At 45.4% G+C, this 21821-nt stretch overlaps 1 protein-coding gene across 1 annotated transcript in view; it reads left to right on the top strand.

The window, feature by feature from the left end:
• Positions 1 to 21821, top strand: part of LOC142245348 (uromodulin-like) — a 33985-nt gene that overhangs the window by 1089 nt on the left and 11075 nt on the right. Inside the window, exon 2 of the mRNA XM_075317990.1 lies at positions 17223 to 17308. Coding sequence (XP_075174105.1) covers positions 17236 to 17308 — 73 coding nt within the window. The 5' untranslated portion in view covers positions 17223 to 17235. The remainder of the gene's footprint in view (positions 1 to 17222; positions 17309 to 21821) is intronic.

Below are 21821 nucleotides of genomic sequence, written 5' to 3' on the forward strand. Positions count from 1 at the left end.
CATGCAAAGCATCTTTTTCTTTTTCAAAAGGGTGCTCAACCGATGCCAGTCAAGTGGGGTGTGTGTGGCCCAGTTAGTGGCAACGAGGGAGACTGTGGTTGGAGTCCCCTCGCTGTGTCTCTAAAAGAACCAAGATGAACAAGTCATGGCTCTCAGAGGACTTTTCTTCCCCTGGGTCAGCCAGGGGACGGGAAAGGCACGCGTATTTTTGAGAGTGCTTCATGCAAAGCATCTTTTTCTTTTTCAAAAGGGGGCTCAACCGATGCCAGTCAAGTGGGGTGTGTGTGGCCCAGTTAGTGGCAACGAGGGAGACTGTGGTTGGAGTCCCCTCGCTGTGTCTCTAAAAGAACCAAGATGAACAAGTCATGGCTCTCAGAGGACTTTTCTTCCCCTGGGTCAGCCAGGGGACGGGAAAGGCACGCGTATTTTTGAGAGTGCTTCATGCAAAGCATCTTTTTCTTTTTCAAAAGGGGGCTCAACCGATGCCAGTCAAGTGGGGTGTGTGTGGCCCAGTTAGTGGCAACGAGGGAGACTGTGGTTGGAGTCCCCTCGCTGTGTCTCTAAAAGAACCAAGATGAACAAGTCATGGCTCTCAGAGGACTTTTCTTCCCCTGGGTCAGCCAGGGGACGGGAAAGGCACGCGTATTTTTGAGAGTGCTTCATGCAAAGCATCTTTTTCTTTTTCAAAAGGGGGCTCAACCGATGCCAGTCAAGTGGGGTGTGTGTGGCCCAGTTAGTGGCAACGAGGGAGACTGTGGTTGGAGTCCCCTCGCTGTGTCTCTAAAAGAACCAAGATGAACAAGTCATGGCTCTCAGAGGACTTTTCTTCCCCTGGGTCAGCCAGGGGACGGGAAAGGCACGCGTATTTTTGAGAGTGCTTCATGCAAAGCATCTTTTTCTTTTTCAAAAGGGTGCTCAACCGATGCCAGTCAAGTGGGGTGTGTGTGGCCCAGTTAGTGGCAACGAGGGAGACTGTGGTTGGAGTCCCCTCGCTGTGTCTCTAAAAGAACCAAGATGAACAAGTCATGGCTCTCAGAGGACTTTTCTTCCCCTGGGTCAGCCAGGGGACGGGAAAGGCACGCGTATTTTTGAGAGTGCTTCATGCAAAGCATCTTTTTCTTTTTCAAAAGGGGGCTCAACCGATGCCAGTCAAGTGGGGTGTGTGTGGCCCAGTTAGTGGCAACGAGGGAGACTGTGGTTGGAGTCCCCTCGCTGTGTCTCTAAAAGAACCAAGATGAACAAGTCATGGCTCTCAGAGGACTTTTCTTCCCCTGGGTCAGCCAGGGGACGGGAAAGGCACGCGTATTTTTGAGAGTGCTTCATGCAAAGCATCTTTTTCTTTTTCAAAAGGGGGCTCAACCGATGCCAGTCAAGTGGGGTGTGTGTGGCCCAGTTAGTGGCAACGAGGGAGACTGTGGTTGGAGTCCCCTCGCTGTGTCTCTAAAAGAACCAAGATGAACAAGTCATGGCTCTCAGAGGACTTTTCTTCCCCTGGGTCAGCCAGGGGACGGGAAAGGCACGCGTATTTTTGAGAGTGCTTCATGCAAAGCATCTTTTTCTTTGTCAAAAGGGGGGCTCAACCGATGCCAGTCAAGTGGGGTGTGTGTGGCCCAGTTAGTGGCAACGAGGGAGACTGTGGTTGGAGTCCCCTCGCTGTGTCTCTAAAAGAACCAAGATGAACAAGTCATGGCTCTCAGAGGACTTTTCTTCCCCTGGGTCAGCCAGGGGACGGGAAAGGCACGCGTATTTTTGAGAGTGCTTCATGCAAAGCATCTTTTTCTTTTTCAAAAGGGTGCTCAACCGATGCCAGTCAAGTGGGGTGTGTGTGGCCCAGTTAGTGGCAACGAGGGAGACTGTGGTTGGAGTCCCCTCGCTGTGTCTCTAAAAGAACCAAGATGAACAAGTCATGGCTCTCAGAGGACTTTTCTTCCCCTGGGTCAGCCAGGGGACGGGAAAGGCACGCGTATTTTTGAGAGTGCTTCATGCAAAGCATCTTTTTCTTTTTCAAAAGGGGGCTCAACCGATGCCAGTCAAGTGGGGTGTGTGTGGCCCAGTTAGTGGCAACGAGGGAGACTGTGGTTGGAGTCCCCTCGCTGTGTTTTACATGCTTTTAGAAGGGCATGAAATGGCTTGGAGGTTGACTTTCATCATATGCAAACTGTTGGCTACCAAAATGCTGCCTTTCCAACAACTGTGGTTATAGGCAATGAGGAACATACTGATGAAGATGAGACGCAGATACCCGATTGGGATGACAACTTAAATATTCGGTCAGGGCAAGAAGAAACTCGGTCTGAGGGGTAGGGGAGTGCAAACACAACAATTGATGATTAAGTTCTAGATCACACCTACTGTCAACCCACAGTCAGACACTCGAGGAGGTCAACAGAGGCGGTGGAGGAGGATGCAACCGACGTCGAAGTAACCTGGCGCCTTCCTGGACACAGTCGGAGCACTGGTAGCACGTCTACAACTGCATCCTCAGCCACCACTCTGCCTCTGAGCATTATTCGGGGTGGATCAACAGGTCGCATGGCCTCTAAGCCTTGCCTAGCCAGGTCCTTTTTTGACATAGAAAAAGATCGCCCAAATTATGTGATCTGTAAAATTTGTCATGGTTCTCTTAGTAGAGGTCAAAACCTCAGCAGTTTGACAACTTCTTCCATGAATCGTCACATGAATAAATATCATATGGCCCGATGGGAAGCTCACCGTGCTGCAATGCGGCCTAGCGGAGCGAACCATCCACCGCCTGCCCCTTCCAGTGCATCCGCGCGCTCGTCATCTTCTAGGACTGTGGGGACAGCTGTCACACCTGTTTTTCCACCCACAACTTCCACCACTGTAACCGCAACAGGCAGTTTGCTTGGTAGGTCGTCAGTTGGTTTGGAAGGGGAAACAAGTGAGTGTGTACAGCTCTCTCAGACATCGATAGCACCAACTTTGGATGAAGGCAACATCATGTCTCCGCCTGCACTTTCCTCACAAAGCTGCATTTTTCCAGGGACACCCGACTCAACACCGTCTACACACAGCAGCCAGATCTCTGTCCCTCAGATGTGGTCAAATAAAAGGCCACTTCCTGCGACCCATGACAAAGCGAAGAGGTTGACTCTATCCCTCTGTAAGCTGTTGACTACAGAAATGCTGCCTTTCCGCCTAGTGGACACACAGGATTTTAGAGACCTTATGTCTGTCGCTGTGCCCCAGTACCAGATGCCTAGTCGCCACTACTTCTCTAAGAAAGGTGTGCCCGCGCTACACCAGCATGTCGCACACAACATCACCGCTTCCTTGAGAAACTCTGTGTGTGAACGGGTGCATTTCACCACCGATACTTGGACCAGTAAGCATGGACAGGGACGTTACATGTCGCTGACTGGCCACTGGGTAACTATGGTGATAGATGGTGAAGGGTCTGCTGCACAAGTCTTGCCGTCCCCACGACTTGTGTGTCAATCCTCTGTCTGTCCAAGTTCCGCCACTGCTTCTGCATCCTCCACCTCATCTGGGTCCTCCACCTCCGCCCCAAGCCTGCCTGGTCAGGCCACCAGCGTTCTCACTGCGCAGAAGGAATCACGCACCCCTCATTACTATGCTGGTAGCAGAGCGCAACGGCATCAGGCGGTCTTTAGCTTGACATGTCTTTGAAATAGGAGTCACACAGCGACTGAGTTGTGGGCAGCTCTGGAGACTGATTTTGATAAATGGTTGTCTCCACTCAACCTGCAGCCTGGTAAGGCCGTGTGCGACAATGCTGCAAACCTGGGTGCGGCCCTTCGCCTGGGCAAGGTGACACACGTGCCTTGTATGGCTCACGTGTTTAACCTTGTTGTCCAGCAATTTTTAACACACTATCCCGGCCTAGATGGCCTTCTGACCAGGGCACGGAAACTGTCTGCAGTGCTCACTTCCGCCGTTCAACCGCCGCACCTGAGCGACTTGCATCGCTACAGAAGTCTTTCGGCCTGCCGGTTCATCGCCTGAAATGCGATGTGGCGACACGCTGGAATTCAACTCTCCACATGTTACAGCGACTGTGGCAGCACCGGCGAGCCCTGGTGCAAAACGTCATGATGTATAGCCTGGGCCAACGAGATGCAGAAGTGGGGCAGATCACCCTGATGGAGTGATCTCAGATCAAGGACCTATGCACCCTTCTGCACAGTTTCGACATGGCGACGAATATGTTTAGCGCTGACAATGCCATTATCAGCATGACGATTACAGTCATTTACATGCTGGAGCACACGCTAAACACTATTCGTAGTCAGGGGGTGGGACAACAGGAAGGGGAGGAACTACAGGAGGATTCATATGCGCAAGACACAACAACATCACCAAGGTCCAGACGTTCATCATCACCAACGCGGCAGGCATGGGACCATGGGGGACAGGGATCAACAAGGGCGCATGGTAGCAGGTGAGATGTTGAGGAAGGTGCAGGAGGACATGAAGATATGGAGGACGAACTGTCCATGGACATGGAAGACTCAGCAGATGAGGGGGACCTTGGTCAAATTTCAGTTGAAAGAGGTTGGGGGGAGATGACAGAGGAAGAAAGAACGGTTAGCACCTCTATGCCACAAACACAGCGTGGACTTGGTGCGCATGGCTGCGCAAGACACATGAGTGCCTTCTTGTTGCACTACCTCCAACATGACCCTCGTATTGTCAAAATTAGAAGTGATGATGACTACTGGCTTGCCACACTATTAGATCCCCGGGACAAGTCCAAATTTTGTGACATAATTCCACCCATAGAAAGGGACGCACGTATGCAGGAGTATCAGCAGAAGCTGTTACTCGATCTTAGCTCGGCTTTTCCACCAAACAACCGTGCAGGTGAAGGGAGTGATTCTCCCAGTTGTAACTTGACAAACATGGGACGGCCTCGTCATCTTCAACAGTCTACCCGTACCAGTAGGACCGTATCTGGTGCTGGTAACAGCAATTTTATGGAATCTTTTCATAATTTTTTTAGACCCTCCTTTGCAAGGCCACCAGAGACAACAAGTCTGACACATAGTCAACGGATGGAGAGGATGATACAGGAGTATCTCCAAATGAACATCGATGCAATGACTTTGCAAATGGAGCCTTGCTCCTTTTGTGCTTCAAATCTAGAAAAATGTCAAGAGCTCTCCAGTTACGCCTCGAAGATTTTGTCGTGTCCAGCTGCCAGCGTTGTCTCTGAACGTGTCTTCAGTGCTGCTGGGTGTGTGCTGACAGATAAGCGCACGCGTCTGTCCAGTGACAATGTGGACAGACTGACGTTCATCAAAATGAACAAGTCATGGATCCAGAAGGAATTTACTACCCCTGTGTCATCCTGGGGAGAGTAAATGCTTGTGGATTTGGAATGTGCTTGATGCAAATCAAAACATCCTGTTTGCAACTAGGGCACAAGTGCTGCCACTGATAAGGTGTCTGTGTGGGGCCCAATTTTTGGAAAAAAAGGGAGACTCCGCTTGGAGTAACCCTTGCTTGCTGTGTTTTTTAAAAATGATACAAGATGAACAGATCTGAAGGCAAGATGAAGCCAACATCATGTCTCCGCCTGCACTTTTCTCACAAACCTGCATTTTTCCAGGGACACCCTACTCAACACCGTCTACAGACAGCAGCCAGATCTCTGTCCCTCAGATGTGGTCAAATAAAAGGCCACTTACTGCGACCCATGACAAAGCTAAGTGGTTGACTCTATCCCTCTGTAAGCTGTTGGCTACCGAAATGCTGCCTTTACGCGTAGTGGACACACAGGATTTTACAGACCTTATGTCTGTCGCTGTGCCCCAGTACCAGATGCCCAATCACCACTGCTTCTCCAAGAAAAGCATGCCCGCGCTACACCGGCATGTCGCACACAACATCACCACTTCCTTGAGAAAATCTGTGTGCGACAGGGTGCATTTCAACACAGATACTTGGACCAGTAAGCATAGACAGGGTCATTACATGTCACTGACTGGGCACTGGCAAACTATGGTGAGAGATGGAGAAGGGTCTGCTGTACAAGTCTTGCCGTCCCCACGAGTTGTTTCAATCCTTGTTCTGTATGTAGAAGTTAATACACTGCTTCTGCCTCTTCAACCTCGTGTGGGTCCTCTACCTTTGCGCAAACCCTGTGTGGTCAGGCCACCCTTCCTTGCAACTGCGCACAAGGACTACCACACACCTCCTTACTATGCTGGCAGCAGAGCTCAATGCCATCAGGCGGTCAAAGTTTTACTTTGAAATGTATGGGAAATGTGAGTCACACCGCTATTACAGAGAATAGTAGTCAGGCAGGGTCAAAACATTAATTGAGGAACAGGAACAGAATGGGACGGCCAGGACTTAATCAGAAAACAAGCAGAGGTGAAATGCGTATCGGCCAACAAGGTACATAAACAGCAAGCAGGAAAAGTAGTCAGGTAACAAGCACACAAAATCATAAAACTGAACTGGGGGTAAAATTAACCAGAGGTTCATAGCTATGTCTGGCAGTGGTCTGCAGACAGGATGGGCATAAAAAAGGGTGTGGTGTCTTCCCATTGGTTGTAGCTGAATGATGGTATTTCATCTGTGAGATACCCACCAGCTACATTCAGCCAGAGATTCTGCATCTGTCAAGGTAATGCAGCCCAGTGGGTGAGCATAACCTGCGTCCACCTGCGCCGCTTGCATCGACTACTCTCCCATCATCAGCACTATTCATGAAAGGAACACGTTGTCACCTGGCGACCGGAGTACAAATTGACGGAGCGGACTCCGTTGGTGACTTAACAGCCGTGTGCGGCAATGATGCAAACCTGGCTGCGGGCCATCCTCAGGGCAATGTGACACACGTGCCTTTTATGGCTCACGTGTTGATCCGAATTCTCCAGCAATTTTTAAAACACCATCACGGCCTACATGTCCTTGTGCAGCGGGCACGCTCGCTATGTGCTCACTTCCATCGTGCGCACACAGCAGCTCAACAACTTTCATCACTCCGGAAGTCTTAGGGTCTGGCAGTTAAACGCCGTAAATGCGATGTTCCGACACGCAGGAATTGGAATCTGCACATGTTGCAGCGTGTGTGGCAGCACCGCAGAGCCCTGCTGAAATACGGTAAGACATATAGCCTGGGATAAGTTGATCCAGAGGTGGTGCCGATCACGCTGCTGGAGTGGTGTCAGATCAAGGACCTATGCACCCTGCTACACAGTTTTGAAATGTCGACGAAGATGTTTAGCACTGGCAATGTCATTCTCAGCGTGACAATTCTGGTCATCTACATGATGGAGCACACTGTAATTATTATTCGGAGTCAGGTGTTGGGACAAGAGGAAGGGGAGGAAGTACAGGAGGAGTCATATGCGGAAGGGATAACAAGATCTACGAGGTCCAGATGGTCAGCGGCACCTATGCGGCAGTCATGGTGAGGGAGAGGGATTAACAAGGGCGCATAGTATCAGCAAAAAGTGTTGATGAAAGTGCAGGAGCCCATGAAGAAATGGAGGACGAACTGGCGATGGGCATGGAAGACTCAGCAGATGAGTGAGAGCTTGCTCACATTTCGGTTGTGCGAGGTTGTGGGTAGAGGGCAGAGGAAGGATGCACGATTCTCACCTCTCTGCCACCAACACACCAAGGACTTGGTCCTCCTGGATGCACAAGACACATGAGCGCCTTCTTGCTGCACTACCTACATGACCCTCGGATTGTATGAATTTGAAGTAATCCTGAATACTGGGTTGCCACACTGTTAGATCCCCGGTACAAGACAAAATTTGGCGAACTAATTCCTGCCATAGAAATAGACGCACGTATACAGGAGTATCTGCAGAATGTGGTACGCAATCTTAGATCTACTTTTCCACTAAACACCAGTGCTGCACAGAGTGAATCTCAACACTTTGTCATGGATAGGAGGAAATGGTCTTTTACTTGTCCACATCGGAGGGACCGAGGGATGGCTGCTGTGCTGAGATGGCGTTGAGTACGGTGTCCCTGCACAGTTGCACTTTTGGTCATATCCCAAAATGAGTTGAAAAAGGACAGATGCTGTTGGAAAGGGGAACAGGTGTGTTGGAAAGGGGAAAAAAATTTGGGTCCGTGGATTTGGTGGTTAAACAACTGTAACATTTGCTGAAGAAACAACATCTGTTACAGTGGGACTGGCAGATTTGGATAAAGTGGTATATAATCTGTGACCGCTATATAACAAAAATTAATAAGAAAAGAAAGAGAAAGGTATATATCACCTTCAGCAGTCAGTGTCCACCGTGCTCCCAGTTGGAAAAGGAGAGGTTGGCAACTTGAAGGTTTGGTGGAGGATACAGAGCTGTGTGGCTATGAAACTAATAGTAGCCTGAACCGAGTTAGACGCCATTCGGATCTGGAGACTGTGAGCCCTGTTAGCGTCACAGGGTCCACATGCCCACCCAGCCCAGGAACTCCCTGTTAACAACACAGGGGCCATTGAGTACGCTGACCGTGTGCGTAGGGGCCACACCTGTGGACAGCAGGCGCATCAGCAGCAGCAGGCCTGTTAATGCCACTGGGCTGCACAAGCAGGACTGTTAGGACAGGAGCTGGTCTTAACCGTTCTGCGTTACCAACTGTGGTGGTGGCCTGCATCCACCACCCTATCCCTGCCTACCTCTGGCCTAAAGCCGCAATGGGTTCAACACATGGAGGTGTGCTCTTTCGGAGCATAATAGAAGACTGCGCACCTCCTTGTTGGCTCCAGCCCCTTTTATAACCTGGGTCCGCCCCAAACCAGGGTGAACCACAATGCACCTCCTGGAGACAAAAGCAGAGTGACACGTCATGAGTGGCATAACTAGCGTCCTATTTGGAAACGCAACTTCAATGATGACCTCATGGCTGCCATGACCCAAACACCTCACCAGTCATCGTCTGACCATCAATAATGCGGTGACAAGTCATAGGTGTGGGCCTCTGCAAGCCATTTGGGAGGACACCTGATGCCCTGTGGTCTATATGGGACCCCCACATCAGGGCCAGGGCCAAAGAGTTCATTACCGGACCTAGTCTCTGATGCAGGAAGTGCCTGAGCATGCTCAGTAGCATGAAATACAGTCTCTGAAAAAAGACTATCAGCTTTAGCATGGTGTCTAGGCACAAAACAGGACTTAGACCCGGCACAGAATGCAAGCACCTGTGCAAAGAGGCTTTTCACACTTAGTGTGGGAGCATGCGCTGTATCCCGAAATGAAGACTTAGCGTCAGGAATGGCACAGTCAGGCTGAGCATACTCACTAGGCGAAACACTGTAATTATGCTGCAGCTGGGGTACATCGGCACACGCATGCGCACTAGCTGCCTCTCCACACTTAGACGTGGAGGGGAAATTTGTCTTGGAGATGCTGTCTATGAACAGAAGGAAAAGCTAAAGGAAGCCTGACTTTCTATCCCTCCGAATTATGAAATGCAGCAATGAATTCCATGAGTTTGCTATAACATTAGCGTAGCTAAATGTGCATGAGGGTGTGATGTAGAGGTGCTAGAAATAGCTTGTCACCAGTGGGGCACTAATGGAATACAACAGCCAGTTCTATGATGCCACAAAATGGCAGTATTTTGTGCTATCATTATAGCTTATTAAAAACAGAGCACGAGGTTGTCATGCAGAGGTGCTGCACATAGATTTGCAGTAGTGTGAATAGACAAAAGTACAATAGCCACGTTTAGGATACAACTAGGTACACTGAGTGTTTGCTACTATAAATGGCTGAGTTTAAAAAAGTTTGAGTGTGCAATGCAGGCAGACGTGCTGCAAATAACGTTCCAATACTGTGAATTGACAAAAGTACAATAGCCACGTTTAGGATACAACTAGGTACAGTGAGTGTTTGCTAGTATAATGGCTGAGTTTAAAAAAGTTTGAGTGTGCAATGCAGGCAGACGTGCTGCAAATAACGTTCCAATACTGTGAATTGACAAAAGTACAATAGCCACGTTTAGGATACAACTAGGTACACTGAGTGTTTGCTACTATAAATGGCTGAGTTTAAAAAAGTTTGAGTGTGCAATGCAGGCAGACGTGCTGCAAATAACGTTCCAATACTGTGAATTGACAAAAGTACAATAGCCACGTTTAGGATACAACTAGGTACACTGAGTGTTTGCTACTATAAATGGCTGAGTTTAAAAAAGTTTGAGTGTGCAATGCAGGCAGACGTGCTGCAAATAACGTTCCAATACTGTGAATTGACAAAAGTACAATAGCCACGTTTAGGATACAACTAGGTACACTGAGTGTTTGCTACTATAAATGGCTGAGTTTAAAAAAGTTTGAGTGTGCAATGCAGGCAGACGTGCTGCAAATAACGTTCCAATACTGTGAATTGACAAAAGTACAATAGCCACGTTTAGGATACAACTAGGTACACTGAGTGTTTGCTACTATAAATGGCTGAGTTTAAAAAAGTTTGAGTGTGCAATGCAGGCAGACGTGCTGCAAATAACGTTCCAATACTGTGAATTGACAAAAGTACAATAGCCACGTTTAGGATACAACTAGGTACACTGAGTGTTTGCTACTATAAATGGCTGAGTTTAAAAAAGTTTGAGTGTGCAATGCAGGCAGACGTGCTGCAAATAACGTTCCAATACTGTGAATTGACAAAAGTACAATAGCCACGTTTAGGATACAACTAGGTACACTGAGTGTTTGCTACTATAAATGGCTGAGTTTAAAAAAGTTAGAGTGTGCAATGCAGGCAGACGTGCTGCAAATATCGTTCCAATACTGTGAATAGACAAAAGTACAATAGCCACGTTTAGGATACAACTAGGTACACTGAGTGTTTGCTACTATAAATGGCTGAGTTTAAAAAAGTTTGAGTGTGCAATGCAGGCAGACGTGCTGCAAATAACGTTCCAATACTGTGAATTGACAAAAGTACAATAGCCACGTTTAGGATACAACTAGGTACACTGAGTGTTTGCTACTATAAATGGCTGAGTTTAAAAAAGTTTGAGTGTGCAATGCAGGCAGACGTGCTGCAAATAACGTTCCAATACTGTGAATTGACAAAAGTACAATAGCCACGTTTAGGATACAACTAGGTACACTGAGTGTTTGCTACTATAAATGGCTGAGTTTAAAAAAGTTAGAGTGTGCAATGCAGGCAGACGTGCTGCAAATATCGTTCCAATACTGTGAATAGACAAAAGTACAATAGCCACGTTTAGGATACAACTAGGTACACTGAGTGTTTGCTACTATAAATGGCTGAGTTTAAAAAAGTTTGAGTGTGCAATGCAGGCAGACGTGCTGCAAATAACGTTCCAATACTGTGAATTGACAAAAGTACAATAGCCACGTTTAGGATACAACTAGGTACACTGAGTGTTTGCTAGTATAATGGCTGAGTTTAAAAAAGTTAGAGTGTGCAATGCAGGCAGACGTGCTGCAAATAACGTTCCAATACTGTGAATTGACAAAAGTACAATAGCCACGTTTAGGATACAACTAGGTACACTGAGTGTTTGCTACTATAAATGGCTGAGTTTAAAAAAGTTTGAGTGTGCAATGCAGGCAGACGTGCTGCAAATAACGTTCCAATACTGTGAATTGACAAAAGTACAATAGCCACGTTTAGGATACAACTAGGTACACTGAGTGTTTGCTACTATAAATGGCTGAGTTTAAAAAAGTTTGAGTGTGCAATGCAGGCAGACGTGCTGCAAATAACGTTCCAATACTGTGAATTGACAAAAGTACAATAGCCACGTTTAGGATACAACTAGGTACACTGAGTGTTTGCTACTATAAATGGCTGAGTTTAAAAAAGTTAGAGTGTGCAATGCAGGCAGACGTGCTGCAAATATCGTTCCAATACTGTGAATAGACAAAAGTACAATAGCCACGTTTAGGATACAACTAGGTACACTGAGTGTTTGCTACTATAAATGGCTGAGTTTAAAAAAGTTTGAGTGTGCAATGCAGGCAGACGTGCTGCAAATAACGTTCCAATACTGTGAATTGACAAAAGTACAATAGCCACGTTTAGGATACAACTAGGTACACTGAGTGTTTGCTAGTATAATGGCTGAGTTTAAAAAAGTTTGAGTGTGCAATGCAGGCAGACGTGCTGCAAATAACGTTCCAATAATGTGAATTGACAAAAGTACAATAGCCACGTTTAGGATACAACTAGGTACACTGAGTGTTTGCTACTATAAATGGCTGAGTTTAAAAAAGTTAGAGTGTGCAATGCAGGCAGACGTGCTGCAAATATCGTTCCAATACTGTGAATAGACAAAAGTACAATAGCCACGTTTAGGATACAACTAGGTACACTGAGTGTTTGCTACTATAAATGGCTGAGTTTAAAAAAGTTTGAGTGTGCAATGCAGGCAGACGTGCTGCAAATAACGTTCCAATACTGTGAATTGACAAAAGTACAATAGCCACGTTTAGGATACAACTAGGTACACTGAGTGTTTGCTAGTATAATGGCTGAGTTTAAAAAAGTTAGAGTGTGCAATGCAGGCAGACGTGCTGCAAATAACGTTCCAATACTGTGAATTGACAAAAGTACAATAGCCACGTTTAGGATACAACTAGGTACACTGAGTGTTTGCTACTATAAATGGCTGAGTTTAAAAAAGTTTGAGTGTGCAATGCAGGCAGACGTGCTGCAAATAACGTTCCAATACTGTGAATTGACAAAAGTACAATAGCCACGTTTAGGATACAACTAGGTACACTGAGTGTTTGCTACTATAAATGGCTGAGTTTAAAAAAGTTTGAGTGTGCAATGCAGGCAGACGTGCTGCAAATAACGTTCCAATACTGTGAATTGACAAAAGTACAATAGCCACGTTTAGGATACAACTAGGTACACTGAGTGTTTGCTACTATAAATGGCTGAGTTTAAAAAAGTTTGAGTGTGCAATGCAGGCAGACGTGCTGCAAATATCGTTCCAATACTGTGAATAGACAAAAGTACAATAGCCACGTTTAGGATACAACTAGGTACACTGAGTGTTTGCTACTATAAATGGCTGAGTTTAAAAAAGTTTGAGTGTGCAATGCAGGCAGACGTGCTGCAAATAACGTTCCAATACTGTGAATTGACAAAAGTACAATAGCCACGTTTAGGATACAACTAGGTACACTGAGTGTTTGCTACTATAAATGGCTGAGTTTAAAAAAGTTTGAGTGTGCAATGCAGGCAGACGTGCTGCAAATAACGTTCCAATACTGTGAATTGACAAAAGTACAATAGCCACGTTTAGGATACAACTAGGTACACTGAGTGTTTGCTACTATAAATGGCTGAGTTTAAAAAAGTTAGAGTGTGCAATGCAGGCAGACGTGCTGCAAATATCGTTCCAATACTGTGAATAGACAAAAGTACAATAGCCACGTTTAGGATACAACTAGGTACACTGAGTGTTTGCTACTATAAATGGCTGAGTTTAAAAAAGTTTGAGTGTGCAATGCAGGCAGACGTGCTGCAAATAACGTTCCAATACTGTGAATTGACAAAAGTACAATAGCCACGTTTAGGATACAACTAGGTACACTGAGTGTTTGCTAGTATAATGGCTGAGTTTAAAAAAGTTAGAGTGTGCAATGCAGGCAGACGTGCTGCAAATATCGTTCCAATACTGTGAATAGACAAAAGTACAATAGCCACGTTTAGGATACAACTAGGTACAGTGAGTGTTTGCTACTATAAATGGCTGAGTTTAAAAAAGTTTGAGTGTGCAATGCAGGCAGACGTGCTGCAAATAACGTTCCAATACTGTGAATTGACAAAAGTACAATAGCCACGTTTAGGATACAACTAGGTACAGTGAGTGTTTGCTAGTATAATGGCTTAGTTAAAATGAGTTTGAGTGTGCAATGCAGGCAGACGCGCTATGCAAATGTCTTTGCACTAGTGGGACTATAGCAAAGTCCAATAGCCACGTATAGGATGCCACTAGGTACACTGAGTGTTTGCTAGTATAATGGCTTGGTTTTAATGAGTTGGAGTGTGCAATGCAGGCAGACGCGCTCTGCAAATGTCTTTGCACTAGTGGGACTATAGCAAAGTCCAATAGCCACGTATAGGATGCCACTAGGTACACTGAGTGTTTGCTAGTATAATGGCTTGGTTAGAATGAGTTGTAGTGTGCAATGCAGGCAGATGTGCTCTGCTAATGTCTTTGCACTAGTGGGACTATAGCAAAGTCCAATAGCCACGTATAGGATGCCACTAGGTACACTGAGTGTTTGCTAGTATAATGGCTTAGTTAAAATGAGTTTGAGTGTGCAATGCAGGCAGACGCGCTATGCAAATGTCTTTGCACTAGTGGGACTATAGCAAAGTCCAATAGCCACGTATAGGATGCCACTAGGTACACTGAGTGTTTGCTAGTCTAATGGCTTGGTTAGAATGAGTTGTAGTGTGCAATGCAGGCAGATGTGCTCTGCTAATGTCTTTGCACTAGTGGGACTATAGCAAAGTCCAATAGCCACGTATAGGATGCCACTAGGTACACTGAGTGTTTGCTAGTATAATGGCTTAGTTAAAATGAGTTTGAGTGTGCAATGCCGGCAGACGCGCTATGCAAATGTCTTTGCACTAGTGGGACTATAGCAAAGTCCAATAGCCACGTATAGGATGCCACTAGGTACACTGAGTGTTTGCTAGTATAATGGCTTGGTTTTAATGAGTTGGAGTGTGCAATGCAGGCAGACGCGCTCTGCAAATGTCTTTGCACTAGTGGGACTATAGCAAAGTCCAATAGCCACGTATAGGATGCCACTAGGTACACTGAGTGTTTGCTAGTATAATGGCTTGGTTAGAATGAGTTGTAGTGTGCAATGCAGGCAGACGCGCTCTGCAAATGTCTTTGCACTAGTGGGACTATAGCAAAGTCCAATAGCCACGTATAGGATGCCACTAGGTACACTGAGTGTTTGCTAGTATAATGGCTTGTTTAGAATGAGTTGTAGTGTGCAATGCAGGCAGACGCGCTCTGCAAATGTCTTTGCACTAGTGGGACTATAGCAAAGTCCAATAGCCACGTATAGGATGCCACTAGGTACACTGAGTGTTTGCTAGTATAATGGCTTAGTTATCAGTTGGAGTGTGCAGAGGACAAGAGGGTACAGTGGCAGGATTGTGGTGCTCTGGGTAGAGGAATGGAAGCCTGCCTTTCTATTCCCTCCTAATGGTGAAATGCAGGTAGGAAATCCCTGACCTGGGCTACACAGACGCTGTTGCTGTTTGCAGGACCTGTCACCTATGGCTCTCTGACCCTGCCGGTTGGAGCCCTTAAAAGGACTGCTATAAAGTGCTCTCCCTAAGCTGTCTAACGCTGTGTATGCAGCGCATACAGCTGTATCGGCTATAGGACTCAGGAAGACGGAGCTGCGACAGTGATGTCTGACACCAAAGACGCAGAAGGCAGATAATGGCGTCCGTGAAGAAAATGTCCGGTTTTATAATGCAGGGACATGTGACATGCAGATCCTATCACACATGCCGTTGCTTCTCTGGCTCAAAGTCCACTTAGCTGTGTGTGTGTCTGGGATTGGCTGACATGCTGGCCCGCCCCACAAGACGCGCGCACTTAGGGAAGGAAGACAAGAAAAAAAAAAAAAAAAAATGGCGATCGCCATTATAGAAACAGCAGTGATCTGAAGGCGCTGTTCACGCACACTATACACTGAAATGTGATAATAGTTTGATTCACAGAGTGACTTACACTATTACAGCAGAAACCAAGCTATGATTTAGCTGTTTTTTGGCTGCTAGAACCGTTCTCGAACGTTTCTAGAACTACCGAGCTTTTGCAAAAAGCTCGAGTTCTAGTTCGATCTAGAACATGCCCCAAAATCACTCGAGCCGCGAACTGGAGAACCACGAACCACGAACCGCGCTCAACTCTACTCTCGGATAGGTTTGACTCGAGCACCGAGTATAATAGAAGTCAATGGGAAACAAGCACTTTTCCGGAAGATTTCAAGTTTACCAGTGATTTTAATTATGCTCAGTATTCAAGTCGAGACTATGCAAGCCTCCAACTTGCTTGTTTTGAGTACCAAGCACCCGAGCATGGTAGTGCCCGCTCATCAATAACCATTACGAATAACGAGCACCCAAGCATGGTAGTGCCTGCTGATCACTAACCGTTACGAGTACCGAGCACCCGAGCATGGTAGTGCCTGCTCATCACTAACCATTATGAGTAGCGAGCATCCGAGCATGGTAGCGCTCGCTCATCACTAGTTACAAGTACTGAGCACCCGAGCATGATAGTGCCCTCTCATCACTAACCATTATGAGTACCAAGCATCCGAGCATGGTAGTGCCCGCTCATCACTAACCATTACAAGTACTGAGCACCTGAGCATGGTAGTGCCTACTCATCAATAATCATTATGAGTACCAAGCATCCAAGCATGGTAGTGTCCGTTCATCACTATCCGTTACAAGTGACGAACACCGAAGCATGGTAGTGCCCGCTCATTACTAACAGTTACGAGTACCTAGCATCCGAGCATGTTAATGCCTGCTCATCGCTAACCATTACAAGTACTGAGAACCCAAGCATGGTAGTGTCCGCTCATCACTAACCGTTATGAGCACCGAGCACCTGAGCATGGTAGTGCCCGCTCATCACTAACCATCATGAGTACCGAGCACCCGAGCATGGTAGTGCCCGCTCATCACTAATCGTTACGAGTACCGAGCACCCGAGCATGGTAGAGCCCGCTCATCACTAACCATCATGAGTACCGAGCACCCGAGCATGGTAGTGCCCGCTCATCACTAACCATCATGAGTACCGAGCACCCGAGCATGGTAGAGCCCGCTCATCACTAACCATCATGAGTACCGAGCACCCGAGCATGGTAGTGCCCGCTCATCACTAGATACGAGTACCGAGCACCCGAATATGGTAGTGCCCGCTCATCACTAACCGTTACGAGTACAAAGCACCCAAGTATGGTAGTGCCCGCTCATCACAATTTGTAATATAAAATGTTTCATTTATTTTAGTCTATTTTGTTTTTTAATTAAATGGAATAACACATCGTTACGTGGACTCTATCAACTCTAATATTTTATTTTAACTGTCTAAATTCTAAGTTTATTTTCTTATTAAAGGGGCTAGAACCCCGACATAATGTTGTTTTGCACATGTGTAAGTAGTTATCCTTGTAGCCTGGAGCTATCATAAACATATGGAAATTAATAAATATATATTTTTTGCAGGAAAACATTCTCAATGCCTCTCAATTTGTACTTTTTCATTCTCACCTGCCTGACATCATATGGAAACACCAATATGGCCGCCAGTAGTGAGTAAACTACTTTTACTATATACCTATGACAGCAGCAAAGTTATTTTTGTCATTATTACATTGTCAGGCTTGAAAACGTATATATTATGTTGTACAAAATGTTGTTGTGCGCCTGCAGAAAAACCTAGATGAGTTTGGGCAAATTCGCAAACTACATTTTTGGTGCATTTTTTTGCGCAAATAAAATGCAGAATTTTACCATTTTAGCAGCGTTTTTCACCCGTTCAAAAGAATGGGGAAAAAAAGTATATAAAAATGCATAAAAATCATGCAAAAACATGTAAAATATACATCAAAAACATTTTATGCCAACACTCTGGTTTTTGCTAAAGAAAAATCTGCTGCAAATATTCAATGTGTGCACATGCCCTTAGGTAAAATGATATATTTCAGCCAGTGGCATAAGCTGAAACTACTATTCCCAGCATGTCCTGACAGGATGTTGCTTTCATGGCACGCTGGAAGTTGTAGTGCTCAGTTTCAAGATACTGAAGTTCTGCTATATATGTACATTATGTGCAGGTTTTTGAGGAAACTGAAATCTTTCACTATATGCATAAAATTATTAATGGTCATTTACATTCTCCTATCTCATCTGATCATTACAAATATTATTATTATTATTATTATTATTATTATTATTATTATTATTATTATTATTATTATTGTTATATAATATTACATTCTTCATATTTACTTTTTTATCTATTAATTATAGCTCTTATTATTATGCACATTTTATATTATTATTATTATTATTATTATTATTATTATTATTATTATTATATGTTTTATATTTAATTCTTCATATTTACTTTATCTATCAATTTATAGCTTTAATTATTTTGCACATTTTATCTGGGTCAGTTATATGTGAATTTTCGTATAAGATTTATGTTTTTATGTTGTTCATTTTATATATTCTTACATTTTGTATTAGTTCTACTGCTTTGTTCCTTCTTTAATATATGTCATAATGGTTTGGTTTAATGGTTAATACAAGTGCATCTAAAATAAATTAGAATATCCTCAAAAAGTTAATTTATTTCAGAAATTCTATACAAAAAGGGAAACGCACATATTATATAGAGTCATTACACACAGAGGGATCTATTTCACGTGTTTATTTCTGTTAATGTTGATGATTATGGCTTACAGCCAACGAAAATCCACAAGTCATTATCTCAGAAAATTAGAATAATTACCACAAAACACTTGCAAAAGCTTCCTAAGTGTTTAAAATGGTCCCTTAGTCTTGTTCAGTAGACACAATTATGGGGAAGACTGTTGATGTCCAAAAGGCAGTCATTGATACACTCCACTAGGAGGGTAAGCCACAAAAGGTCATTGTTAAAGAATCTGGCTGTTCACATAGTGCTGTATCCAAGCATATTAATGTAAAGTTGAGAGGAAGGAAAAAGTGTGGTAGAAAAAAGTGCACAAGCAAACTAAATAGTAAATGCACTTGTGGTGCCCCTGTGGTTAGGCACTACAGAGGAATACAGCACCTAACAGCAAGGTGCAGTGCTCTTTGGTTACAGGTGAAAGAGAGAAGAAATGCAGAGTCTTATATTAGATTGAGTAACATTGACTCAGCAGCCCCTACCTTCATATTCCTGGGACTGTTTATATAGTAGGTCCATAAGGGGGTGGAGCCTAGCTGAGCGTGAGACGCGACGTGATTGACAGGACGGCTGAGTGAGAGTTAGTCAGTTAACAGTCAGTCAGTAAAGAGTGACAAGAAGAGACAAGAGTAAATTGATGACTGAAAGAAGAGCTAGAAATAACATAGGCCCGACGTCCTGAGCGAGGGTACCCCAAAAGAAAAGAAAGCCACAGGAAAAGGGGTAACCCAGATTGAAAGGGGACACTTTAGGTCTGGCGAGAGCTGGCTGAAGAGTTCAGCTCGACACCAGTATAACGGAACCGAGGAGGTTTTTCAGGTTTATCCCCAAACCATTGACTATTAACCTGGGATCCTAAATTAGAGGAGTCCCGGTACCCATCAAAAGTCTGACTACTAACCCCAAGCCGAGTTCACGACGCTGTTGTGAGATAGATAAAGAAACCATGCAGCATCAGACCCCTGGGAAAACCAGTGATGAGACTAACGAGTGGGCTAAAGAGGGAGTCACAGAGCCCTCAGAGCAGGGACCGAGAAAGAGACAAAGAAAGGTTACCTCACAGAGAGACTCTGTCATTGAATCTCCTCCGAAATTTGTCACCATTGGCCTTCTGGTAATCGAACTGTTTCTACTGTGTACTGTGCAAAACAAACCAGATGCCAATAAAAAGGACTTGTTTAAGCTGATGTGGACTCGGTGTGTAGTCTCTTCGCCGTTGAACAGGACCCGGCGACATCAGAGAAGAAGGCAGCCATCACCGCTCAGTCGCTTCCCTCCTGGTCAGCGACCCGCCGCCCTGAGCTAAAATAGCTCCACCTGTGGGGAGCTGAGAGATCTTAAGCTGCCATCACCATCGCCTCAGAGGTCGGCCGCGGGAAGCGCTGGTGTATCCCGCTTACCAGACATCACAGGTGGCGTCACGTATATCCCCAAAACCATCCCTGTACCCCATTCCACAGCCACAGAGTGAGCGCCAAGGGCACGAAGCCGGGACCGACCACCTGTGATAGCCCCATCGACAGTAAAGTATCCATAGTCCCGGCACCAGAGTACCCCCCTATCGAAAACCCTGATGGTCGACTCACACTCAATACTTGTCATGCTGTACTCTAAGATGTACAATAGCAGTACAGCGCAGTAATGTGGGACTGAGAGGATTCCTGAAACTACCTGAGAAGGTAGTTAGCTGGTAAACCACTAGGGGATGTAAGAGTGGAGAAAACGTATGAGCAGTGAATTCCCTAGCAGAAGTAATACTAGTAAAGCCCACCAGATGGCAGTAGAATCGTCAGACAGCCGTGTCACAACATGAGGTCTTGTAAATACACAAAGGCAAAGTCTAAACTTAGTAAGAGGGAAGCAAACAGTCAGTAGCCGGGAAATCAGAACCTAGAAGCGAAGGAGAATGGGAAGACAAGACAGAATAAAGGTAAACAGACAAGGAACGAACAGGGAGACAGCGGGAGAGACACTGACGGAAACAGAGAACAGAGGAGGTTAACAACATGTCAGGTGAACACGGAGGACAGGCGGGGGGCAGGGCAGACAACAGGTCACTCAAGAGCAGAACACAGCAGAGCCAGAAATATCACTGGCGAAGTCCAAGAGAAACAGTGCCCTAATAAAGCAGCCTGACCTCCAGAACGAGGCAGGAAGGATTAACCCCTAACATGATCTGTATCAGAAGTGAAACTAAAACAGCAGCTGAGCCAGGAGTCAATCATGGCAATACTTGATCGGGAGTCCTTTTGCATGAATTACTGCATCAATGCAGTGTGGCATAGAGGCAATTCCTTTAACAGCTCATTTTGTATTTCTATCAAGTATGATAGTGCTCATTCATCCCCACCTGTCACCTCTTCTCGTCAGGTCTATAGCTCCTCCTCCTCAGAGGGCAGGACAAATTTCTCTCTCCACATGCAATAAATAAATAAGCATTCCTTCTCAGGATTCAAACTTATGAACTCTTTGGCTGTAGGGAGCAGCAATGAGCCATTGCCCAGATACATAGGAAAATTTGGTATACTTAAGTTTAAGATTCCACTTGCAAGAGACTCGCACGTATCTCACATTGCATCTCCCGGGACGGCATGCCTCTCTCTGAACCGGAGTGGGTCAGCTGCATGTATTTCTATGCAGCCGAGACGCTGCTGTTGGGAAAGAGGCAGGCCATCCTGAGTGAGGCGATGTGAGACTCTTGCAGTGGAATTCTACCCTAACCTGTAGTGAAGGAATTGAACCCAGAAGCAGATTATACAGGCACATAGAGATACATCTGTACATAACAGTGTATTTTTTATATGTACCTATATTCTAGAGGTGAAAAAAAGTCAGGTTTTTTTGTTCCTAACTGTTAAAATTAATAAGACAAATCTACAAATTTTTTGCATTTACGCCACCCTCTTAGGAGTCAAACAAACAACCTCCAGCAATGTAACCATGGAGCTAAAGCTTTAAGCCACAGAATTTAGTGAGATCTCAGGGAGAGTTTTGAAGGCTTGCAGCTGCAGCTAAGGCCAGAATCACACTTGCTAGTGCGTCGCGTGTAACTCGCGCGAGTCTCTCATGGTAGAACCCGCCTTGGCCGCACACTATGCATACAGGACCGTCTGAGCTGCATAGAGATACATGCAACCGACCCGCTCCTGTCAGGGGAGTGTGCGGCCATGCCGGGTTCTACCATGAGAGACTCGCGCGAGTTACACGCGACGCACTAGCAAGTGTGATTCTGGCCTAATACTGGCACATAGAGATTTATTGTACATGGCAGTGTTTTTCTATGTGCTGGTATTATAAGGGATAATAAAACATTTTTTTTCTTACTACAAAGTAACAACAAAATAAAAAAAATTACAATAATGTCTTTAATAATGCGCTTTTAAAAA

Source organism: Anomaloglossus baeobatrachus, chromosome 7 (genome assembly GCF_048569485.1).
Source record: "Anomaloglossus baeobatrachus isolate aAnoBae1 chromosome 7, aAnoBae1.hap1, whole genome shotgun sequence".
NCBI classification, from domain to species: Eukaryota; Metazoa; Chordata; class Amphibia; order Anura; family Aromobatidae; genus Anomaloglossus; species Anomaloglossus baeobatrachus.